Below are 10,977 nucleotides of genomic sequence, written 5' to 3'. Positions count from 1 at the left end.
ATGGTAACAAGCCTATGCAACTGTAACCTCCTTCATTCTTACCCAGGTATGATTTGCCTGCATTTTGTCTTGGTTTTCTCCTCCTGGCCTGATTCGTTGTGCCTTGTATCCATCATACTCTGTCTTGTGGTCGCGTTGCCCTGCTGCTGCTCTTTTGAAATCCCCATACATGCTTTCCCCTATGCATATAATCTGTTTACTACATTACATTTATTGCTTTTTTGTTTTGTTTCCCTTTTGTAGTGTATGGACACCAGGGTCCATGGATTCTGGAAGATGTTCCTTAGTTTTAGGTCTCGCTGTTTTCTTTGTCTCGCATGTGCCTTGTTCGCAGTGGGTGCTATATAGCCAAGGGGTCACTTCTTATCCATCTGCTGCTGGAGGGTGATTGGGAATGGTATCTGCTCTTGTTCTACTTCCATTCTACCAGAGAATGGGAGAGGAATCGGAGCTTTTATTCATTTCTTCAGCTCGGGTAAGTGCCCACTCTTTTTTTCTTATTACTGTAGATTGAGGAGTTAGAGTCTTAGCTCAGAAATTGGGTGTTGAGTGTAGGGAAGTACTCATTTATGAGCTGATCTCTAACATGCTCCCTTTCCCTCACTTATTTTATCTTCTTTCCTAGAGTGATCTCGGCTAAAAATGACACTGCCAGCTCGGTCATTTCTTGACCATCAGTTAGCGGAGTGATCACTGTCTGTTGTTGTAATGTTAATTATCACTTACACGGTATGTTTTACTCCCCTAATTTGCTTGACTAGACCATTTGCAATGATACTTGTCAGGGTGGGGACAAGGTCAATGAAGAGTATAGCAGTTGATGAGAGTTGCAGGTGGCAGCTGGCAGCATCTAAGGCACTGGCTTGGATGAGAGTACTTCACTCCACTGAACTCCCTATTCTTGTTTTTTCACTTGAATCGAACTCTACTAATGATCAGTGATATGCTGTGTAGTGCTAAGATGAGTAGGAGTGTGTTATGCAAGATAAGCTAGTTTGCTTGTCTGTATGATATCCATAGGAGGCACGTACCATCAGGAACAAGAAATTTAGATAAGTTAACCTTAATGCTGATTATGCATGATAAATCTTGGTATTAGGTACAGGACAGTACTTATATTTCAAAATAAGTACCAGATTACCATGGCAGGCATTAATATTAGAATGTGAATCCTCTTTTTCCCCAAAGCACAGTATTTGTTTGGAAATTGTAACTTCAAAACAAACAAGGTGTCATCCTTTCTCTAGTCAAATTTTGTTTGAAATTTGTAATGTCATATTTTAAATAATTTTTTATTTGTTAAAACAAGATTATTAAGGTGAAATTTAAAAATGAAATTCTTTATTTTCCAGCTACCACAGATAGGGCATTTTATCTTCTTAACTTTGAAGACTCTGAACATCTATGAAGTACCACAATATGAATTGGAGCGCATGTTGTTGATGCCTCGTGCTTCCCGCACTTTGGCCATGCTTCTCACTTCATTACTCTCATCACCTCAGCAACGGCAAAAATTAAATGAAAAACCATATATGCCCTATAACATTTGGGCCCGAAAACTAGCTCATAAAACACTCTTGTGGTATAGGTGCTATTACCGGGAAAATCGAGATCCAAAAAAGGTACGTGAACACGATTTTTGTCTTGATTGCATTAATTTAGGAATTACCCTCTTGTAATTGTGCTTATCTACCATATGTGGCGTTTATCGCTAGTGCGTTCACCATTTGTTAACAATATCCATCTTTATTGAGTCCAGCATTTATTCTGGTAATGTCAAAGAACACCTGGTCTAAACTGGACATTTTTGCTACAGTATAATACTGTATTTTGCTGTTCACAGAACCTCGTCAAATATGAGAAGGGAGACACTGGAACTTTCACATTGTCAGTGGGTGAGGGGAGACACTGGAACTTTCATCATCACTTGACATTTTGTGCCTCATTTACCATTTGTATTTGTTGCACTCCTGAGTCTAGTTATTTAGATCAATTACTTATGTGTAGGTCAATTACTGTATTGTGCATTACTTGTGAAGACATGTGGCAAGCCCAGTGTCCACCAGCACACTGAATTCTCTGCGATGGATGGGCCAGAAACTTGGCCTGGTGACCCCATCTTCCTGATTTCCTGCTCAAGAAAGGCAAGGCAGCATCAGAACCATGACTCGCTCTTACTTGAACAAGAGGAAACTAAGGCAGGCTTATGTGGCTGCTTAGAATGTGAAGGAAATAACTGAAGATCCAAAGAGGATGGAAAAATCAAAACCTTTTTATGTGGGAATGTTTAATGAGTTAGATATAGATAAAGCTCAAGAGGAAGTGCGGCATTGTAAGAGCAGGAGAATAAGAGGAGAAAGCAGAGGCTTTCTCTCTGCTTTCTCTCAGAGGGCAATAAATGGTACTATTCAAAGTGGTATGTAGTAATTAGGGTTTTAGAGATAGGATTGTTGTGTTGATTGCATATGTTCCTTCTGATCAAGTAAATCATTTTTGTTAATATTTTCGAGAGCGAGGTTTGTATTATACTAAGAAGGTGCAGAATCACTATTATGAGCACCTGAATCATATTAAGGGTTAAGTGGAACTATGTTATAATGGATCCAAGAATGATGAGATGGGTTTACATGGTGGGGTAAAAGTAAGCAACAATAGCCACAGCACACTGAAATGTATGTGTAGTGAAAAAACTATGAATTATGAACCATATATCCTTGTTGAATGTCCTGACTTCCAGGACGAGCGTGTGTCTTGCTTTCCGACCGTCCCTCGCGGTCACTTGTCCCTCGATAGAATTCTAGGTGAATCAGATACTTTTGATATCGTTCGCCTTATGCGTTTTTGTTCTCGTATTGGCTTTCTTGGTGATATTTAGCGCCCTCTGATTATTTCGCACTTTGATGGTGCTACATAGCCTTCCCGGTTTGGTGCCTTCTTTTGATAATTACCTTACCTTACCTTATGAACCATATTGGTGCAATAAATAGTAGTGATTGATACACAAAAGTGTGTCGATAAGCGAGCCAAGCCCGTGTACCTAAGAAACTTATAACATTTGTGTAATATCTTACCGGCTCTTACTTTTGACACAAGCTCCAGGACCCCGTCAATGCTACCAGCAGTTAGTGGTAGAATCAAATATCACCCTTCGTGATAGCGACAAAAATCAACTCTAAGCTTGTTAGGTGTCCAGTACCACTCCACTTGTACAGTTCTGAGAAAAACATGTTCCACAAAGCACAGGCCTAGAAATTTTGACATGACCCTATCATTGAGTGAAAAAAATTAGTGTTCAGTAATGACAATCTCGGCAACCAGTCTCGCTGCCAAACTGTGTGAAGCATTAGCAGGTACTGAACTTGAAGGTTCATCACAACTGCCAATTTGAGCAAAAAATAATCGGAACAACAAATGCTACAATTACCACTATTAGCATCACATGAACCACTACTAAAAGCACGGCTCCCCTCTTCAGTCACTCCTACTTGATCAACCCCTTATTTATTTCCCACCTTTGACTTTTATACCTAGTTTGCTAATTATATAGAGATGTAATTAGCATGGCACATATTAAAATCTAGTAGGCATGTCACATATCATAATCATCACTATGGATACTAATAGCATTACCACAATGCCACTACAAACTCAACCACCCTATGCTTAAGGTCATTTGGCTCGATACATCAGTGTGTGTCCTTGATACCACTTTGGTTATATTCCGAGCTATGCTGGCTCAGGGGTATGTGTCTCGGTTGCCTTCATGTGATTTTAAATCTGACCAGTTTTATGATAATATTTCAACATGTATATTCCTAATAAATTCTATTGTTTTGTAATTTGTATTGATGACAGGTGTTTGACCAGATGGGTATTGAGCCTCAGTTTTGGTGTGTGTGTGGCCATACAAACCCGTTTGATCGCCAACTTTTCCACGAGATGACATATCACCAGCGTGTGTGGCTGCTCAAGTCCCTCTGCGACTTTCTTCTGGTTAGTCCTTAGTCCCTTTTCTGCATATGGCAAGGAATGAATGTACAGTATTACATAGTGTAATTCAGTACATTATTAGCAGAACAAAATTAAGGTTGAATTTCAAATAAGGTAGATATAATGTGTATAACACTTGGGCAGTATTAAATCTCCATCACACTGAAACTATTTGTTTTTTCTTTTTTCCCTCCCCTCTCTGCAGCACAACCACAAGACCGTACAAGAAGTTATATCAGAGCAGACGGAGTCAGACCAACGGGCATATCACCTAGGCCAGGACCGTGATGGTAATGACTACCTTCATTTCCCACAGTTTTGTGGGCAGGATCTTAGGATATACAGAAGTGCACGAGTACCGTCTCCTGAGATTTCTCGTCAAGAGGAAGAAACTGACGAAGGGTGCGTTTTACCACCAGAAAAAATTAAAGAACATAGGAAAATGATGAAAAAGTTTAGACATGTATGTATGAAATTGTTTCTTGTTGAATCCACATTTGTAATATGCAAATTCTTTGAGGATATGAACCCCTGATTTGTAGCCAGGAGTTAGGCACACTATTTTCTACATGGAAACCTGCTGGGCCAACTAGACCTGAGCTGCAGTTGTGGAAAGCCATACAATTCCATACCTGCTTTGGATACATCCGCTTGTAATTGTGCACTAAATAATGCAACAATTCAGGGTTGTAGGTTAGAGGTTCAAATTCTTAGAGAACTCTTGTGTATAGTATTTCTAAATGTTGTTTTATGTTTTTTAAAATTCATTGATTGCTTCAAGTGTGAAGGCATGGTACAGTCACATTGTTCATGCTTGAGCACCTGCAGGAATGGTGTTTAAATTAGGTAAGGAATCTTGGTGGTTCATCCTAACCTTAATTGGGTCCTTGGTGTGGCAACCAAGTTTCATCTGTCTAACAAATTGGTTGTATAATGTGGATAGTGCACTTAACTCTTGGAAGTATGCCATAAGAGTTCAACTTCTTAAGAGTTCAAATTCTGGAAGTAAGTCATAAGAGATACATTTATTAAATAGTTTACAAGCATGAAAATTTCCCAATAAACTGTTGTTATTGTTGTAAGCATCCCGGTGATTCAGAACTCGTTAACTGTTCAATAATTGTAAAAAAGCCACCAAAGATTGAGAAAATATATACAGGTAGGTTCGTAAGTGTTTGCGTAACTGCTTCGTTAATCTGGCCCCTGGCCATTATTCCAATTCTCACCAGGTAAAAGCACTCACACCAACTTCGGGCTCATTGTGTCATGCCCCCAAGACATTTTTACTGTGTTGAATTTTTCTTAATATGGTGTTTTGTTTGCTCTCGCCTCCAGCAGCAAGAGAGCTTCTTTTTCTTCTTCATAGTCATGAGTTTTGCTTCTTTGACCATGGTTAACATTTTGCATGTTTGCAGTCTTATCCTTTTCTGGTGAGGAATGAGTGTGCTAGCTTCCAGACGGGTCCCTTGGTGGTTGGTGCTTGGTTGGTCTAGCTGGGCGTACATAATTTGGTGTGTCCAGTGGCGGCTTTTTACCACTACCTGCAGGCCACCTGTTCTGCCTCATTTGGTTTGTTGTTGGTTGACCCTGTTCCAAGGCCCACATTATCCATGTCATCCTCATTGTTACTAAGTCTAGCTGGCCTAAGGTCGTTCCTCAGACCTGCAATGTTTGTAAGTATGCTGCCTTAACAGGGACCATTTCCTACATGTCCTGGGTTGATATTCAGGATTGGGGGTTTTGGTAGTTTTAACAGGGTTCTGGTAGCCTGGCATTTGGTTAGCATTTCTAGCCCAAGTTGGATGTGTTGCTTTGAGCTGTGTCTCCTGGCCAGGATTCTCTCCTTCATCTTGGTACTTGTCTCCTCTCCTTCCTGGTAAGTAACCTATCCTCCATTCCTACTCCGATGCCACAAGTCTATCTCGTCCACATTCTCTCCTGAGGAGAGATTAGGGGTAACTGCATTTTAAGTGTGTTTCCCATTGCTTTTATCATTAAAAGAACAAATCCTGTGTTTTTATAAGTTTTTCATAATATTGTGTTACTTGCGAGCTTATTCTTGGCTAAGGGACCAGGAATAACTCCTAGTTGAATGTAATAAAACTGATCTAGTTTTAATCTTTTGTTACTGTCAACAGAAATATGAAGAGGAAGCAGAATGGGAAGGTGCGAGAGGGAAAAAAAGAAAAAGAAAAAGAGGCAGAGGTCGAGGTCGAGCCGTTGATCCAGAAGAGGAAGTTGGTCTTAACAGTCGAAGCAGACCTGGCAATTTGAGACAACGCCCAAGAGCTAGATATAATGACCAGTTTGACGACTTAGATTTGTCCTCGGATGAGGAAGTTAAAACCAAATCGAGAGGGAAAAAATCGTGGGTGTCGGTGATTGATTCTTCTAGTGAAAGCGACTCGGAGAGAGGAAATGAAAGAGCTCCTAGTACACCATTAGCAGCGGATGGTGAAGAGGATGAAGAAGTTGGCAGTAACAGTTCTGCGCCTTCGCAACAAGAAGCCCTCACCCGAGCTCAGCAAAAAAATCCTAGGGCCAAAAAGGGAGGGAAAAAGGTTAGTGTACACCTCTCATTCACTTCTTTTACATTAAAGTAATATTTCCATTCACCTGGGCTGTAGGAGTCGTAAACTGTGGACCCCTACGCATGTGATGCCGAAGCTCTATCAACTGGACTATGAGTAGTCTTAATTAGGAAAGTTTCCTTATTTTATAAAGTAATATTTCCTCATGGTAAAACTGATGTCAGTAGATCAAGTTTAATGGAATTATGAGTGACTTCAGTTTTTCATAATATTAAATTTATTTTGAGATAGGAACTATGGCAGGCTCTTTAAACAGTTGTAATGCTTTTAAAAGAAATTCACTAAAATTTCAGTCATATCTTCCAATTTGTATGTACTGCCTTGCGTCTATGAAAATCTATGACGTTAGATAGATTCTCAAGAAAAATCCTCCCCAGAAATAGATGGATACATGTGGGCCTGTGGAGTTATCTGTTGGATCTCTGAGTCTTACTCTCCCAGATTTCTTTAGTGGCAACATTTGTAATGTTGTCTACTTAGACAAGAAACTACGGAATGTTGAAGGAGCTTGTAATGTTTCCTGCCTCTAAACATCTCAAACCTCCTATAGTATAGGACACTTAATGTTTATTAAGTTTGCTTTGTTTATTTCTTCATTTGTCTATTGCCACCATTCATATCTTGGTAGTGGTACTATTGAATTGTGTTAAATTCTCCATCAAGTTTTATGTAGGAACCAGAGTATGTGTATGAATTAATTGTGCCATTTTTTATGGGTATGATGGTGGAAATGGTGGAACAAAATTTGTCACACATTGCCAATTGGTACAAACTTGTTTTGGTTCAGTGCAAATAATTTGAATGTGACTGCCATAATAACAACCCCTAAAGTTGTAAGTCCTTTGTTGGTGTTACAGTAGTATCCTATTACCAGGCAGCTAGCTAAAAAAAAAATCCAGTCGCACTCGAGTGAGCGAGCGAGTAGTGTGGGTATTCTCGACTGTGTACAGTGGGGCCTCGACTTAGGAATTTTATCTGTTCCCAGAGACAGGTCGTAAGTCGAGGTCTCACTGTACAGTACTTATTTATTAGACACACTATTGATGTCCACTGCCTTGTTTGTTAGGTATCTCTTCAGAGATGCTGTGGTCCAAGATCTACAAAATTTTGATGTGCTTATCATTATTAATAATTTTTCTGCTATCTGTGCAAAGGACTGTCCTGTTTATTCCTGACCTTGGGGCTGTAGCATGCTTAAATAGCAGTTGCCAGTGGTAAGCAAATCATTGAGTTGTGTAAATGTTCCTAATCATGATTCACTGAGCAAAGTGTCTTCAAACCCTTTTGTTTTTTATGTAGTGGATGTAGCTCGTTCAATACGGCGAGATAAAGTGAGACATCAACTTTCTCTGAGCTTATTCGATCACCCATTAGTCGACTGATGTTTCTTCGTTTACACTGCAAATATCATACGTGTTTCACTACTACTGTACTTCATTTAAATTACAGTGCTGGACCATCCTCACTCTTAGGACTACCCTTCCTCCGAGGATGAACCCCGAGAAGCATCCTTTGCGCCAGTCAATTGTATATTCGGTGTAGCCACAATAAGGCTCCATGCCTTATTATGGTCCTTATGCTAGGGGGCTCTTGTATTTGACAACACTAGCAAAAGTGGTCAGATGCAAATAATTAGCATAAGGGAATTGTGATCACATCCTGCAGATCTAGTACAAAATTTACTTTGACAATTGTGATTTAGTTCAAATTTTCTTGGAATTCATCATTTACTAATGTATTTTTAATTTTCTATACAATAGTGTATTTGCCAAGTAGGATTTTTGTTATAGTTGTATACACACTCACTTGGCTTTCTTTCTAATACTGCTGGCATGTGCATTATTTTAATTGATGTACTCTGGGGTATTATATTTTCAATGGAACTTTTCAGAAACCAACGTGTGAGCTTTGTGGCAAAACATTCCAGAATATTGCAGCCTTGAAGGGACACCGAGCTGTTCACACTAAGGAAAAGGTTAGTCTCTGTTTTTGGTGTAGCAATGTGTAATATTTGATTAATTTTCCTAAAATTCTTAAACCTTGCATTGATAAGGTCATTATTCTCAACTCGTCTCTGGTTATTAGCCACTTATACCCTGAAATACCTCTAGGCCTTGCAGTGTTGGATAAACGTGCACCCATAATATAGTACTGTACCAGCAAATCATTAAATTTAGAAGTTACACGTGTTAAAGTGGAAGGTGCTTTAAAAATAATTTCTTAAATATTTTTAATGATTGTGTAAGTGCATGTTATATGATAGTCATAAGAAGACATATTTTGTGAGGGTCTTCTGGGTAGATCCCTTAAGATGATTGTTACTTTGAGCCAGAATCTGGGTCTCACTATGTGGCCATTGTTGCTTGAGGGTCAGAGATGAACCCAAAACTGAGGAAAACAAAATCCAGAAAGTCATACTGCATCAAAACTAGCAACTGCTTGAAAGGAAATTTTCTTAGTATTCTATTGAGGAAATAAGGCAATTATTGTTGCAGGGTCAATGCCCCAGTCGTGATGGATCTTGCTCTCGCCTTATTTACCCATCTGGTGCAGCCAGGGTGCACAATTAGCGTCATGCTCTCAGATTAATGGGTTTTCTTACCCTTAGAATTTTGTATTCTTTGGGTTTTTGTCTGTAGCATATATACATCAGTCTAGTGTCTCGCACCCCTGTGGTCCATTGCCTCAACCAGGGAGATTTATTTCGTTCCCTCTCCGTGTGGGTGTTGAACTTGACAAATGTTTTTTTTACTGGCATGGATTATGGCAGATGTTTTATTATTGTATTACAGTATAATTGCTTAAATATTAATTGTTTGTAACATGTTGTCTTTCAGCAAAGACTGGCAGTCAGTGCAGATGACATTCCTGTGACAAATCAAAAATCAAAAACTATTGAAGGCGAGAGAGAAACTCTTGAAATGACAAAAACTGGTGATGGTGCTAGAGAAACTCTTGAAATAGCAAAAACTAGTGATGGTGAGAGAGAGACTCTTGAAACCAGAACTGATAATGGTGCTGATAGACTTAGTAGTGAGAAAGAGAATTGTGTTGTTGAGAATGGTGAGTGTGAATCTGAGGTTAAGACACAACTGGGAAAAAGCAGTGATGGGAAGGTTAGTGATCTGAGGACGGAATCTCTAATAAATGGGGAGATAAAAGACGAACCGAGTGATAACAAAGACGATAATGTTAAGTTTAGAGTTCCATTGACAAATGAGATAAAGAGAGAAATGAATGATGAAAAAGAGTTGGAAATCGATTCTAAAAATGTTAAAATGGAAGATCTTATTAAAGTTGAGGAATGCAATAAAGGGGAAAATCAGAAATCTACATGTAATGGACTTTTGAAGGAAGAGGAGAAAGAGCAGCAGATAGACGAGAAAAATGAGCAAAAAGAGGATAGTGACGAGGAGGATCCTCTTAAATCCCCTTCACCTCCTAAGGAACTTCCACCCATTTATGACCCATCTCCGTATCTTCCTCGGTTGGAAGACTTTGAGCTGGTGGTCTCATCTGTTGAACAGTTACGGGCACTAATTCAAAAGTTTGGAGACCTGCCAGAAGGTTCAGTTGAAGATGAAGATAAAAATAGCCAAAAAAAAACAAAGGTAAGCTGTGAATAATATTGTGTACTTCAATATTACTGTATAAACTGTATTGTATATTTGGCTGTACCTCGTGGTTCCTTATTAACCTGGACACGCTTTTCCAGCTGGGTGGATAAGCAATCTGTTCTCTCTCTATAGCACATCACATTTTGACATATACACAACCGAGGGTCAAGAACTTGTGTACACGTCACATTTTGACTTGTACACTACCGAGGGTCAAGAACTTGTGTACACGTCACACTTTGACGTATACACTACCGAGGGCCAAAATCTTTTGTACTTGTCACATTTTGACGTATACACTACCGAGGGCCAAGAACTTGTGTACTCGTCACATTTTGACGTCTACACTACCGAGGACCAAAATCTTGTGTACTCGTCACATTTTGACGTATACACTACCGAGGGCCAAGAACTTGTGTGCTCGTCACATTTTGACACACACACTACCTAAGGCCAAGAACCTGTGTACAAGAAAATGGTAGCAGCTTGCAAAATAGACATAATGTCATGTTTTCTGTTTGTGAGGCCTCTGGTTAGTTTGGGCATTTTTGTACTCCAATTTCTTGACAATGGGAAAGCTCACAAGACGGATACAATTTCCATGCAGCTGTGCATAAACATAATCTTGCAGCCTTTAATTTCGTTGAAGGTTCCGGGGATCAATGTCCCCTCAGCCCAGTCCCTGACCAGGACAGTCAATTGGCAAAAATAAATTAAACAATTTATATAGTACAGCTGTATTCCTCTATGTGCAATGGTTTTTCTTTTTATATAAAAAA

The 10,977-nt window shown here is 39.4% G+C and overlaps 1 protein-coding gene across 3 annotated transcripts in view; it reads left to right on the top strand.

The window, feature by feature from the left end:
* Nucleotides 1–10,977, top strand: part of LOC123771921 (uncharacterized bromodomain-containing protein 10) — a 47,213-nt gene that overhangs the window by 19,288 nt on the left and 16,948 nt on the right. For all 3 annotated transcript variants that reach the window (XM_045764724.2, XM_045764723.2, XM_069337862.1), the window contains 6 exons: nucleotides 1,353–1,622; nucleotides 3,856–3,993; nucleotides 4,196–4,453; nucleotides 6,129–6,551; nucleotides 8,473–8,556; nucleotides 9,419–10,192. In XM_045764724.2, coding sequence (XP_045620680.1) covers nucleotides 1,353–1,622; nucleotides 3,856–3,993; nucleotides 4,196–4,453; nucleotides 6,129–6,551; nucleotides 8,473–8,556; nucleotides 9,419–10,192 — 1,947 coding nt within the window. The remainder of the gene's footprint in view (nucleotides 1–1,352; nucleotides 1,623–3,855; nucleotides 3,994–4,195; nucleotides 4,454–6,128; nucleotides 6,552–8,472; nucleotides 8,557–9,418; nucleotides 10,193–10,977) is intronic.

This window comes from Procambarus clarkii, chromosome 38, assembly GCF_040958095.1.
Source record: "Procambarus clarkii isolate CNS0578487 chromosome 38, FALCON_Pclarkii_2.0, whole genome shotgun sequence".
Lineage (NCBI taxonomy): Eukaryota > Metazoa > Arthropoda > Malacostraca > Decapoda > Cambaridae > Procambarus > Procambarus clarkii.
The sequence above is the reverse complement of the archived record's forward strand: the minus strand, read 5'-3'. Positions and strand labels throughout refer to the sequence as shown.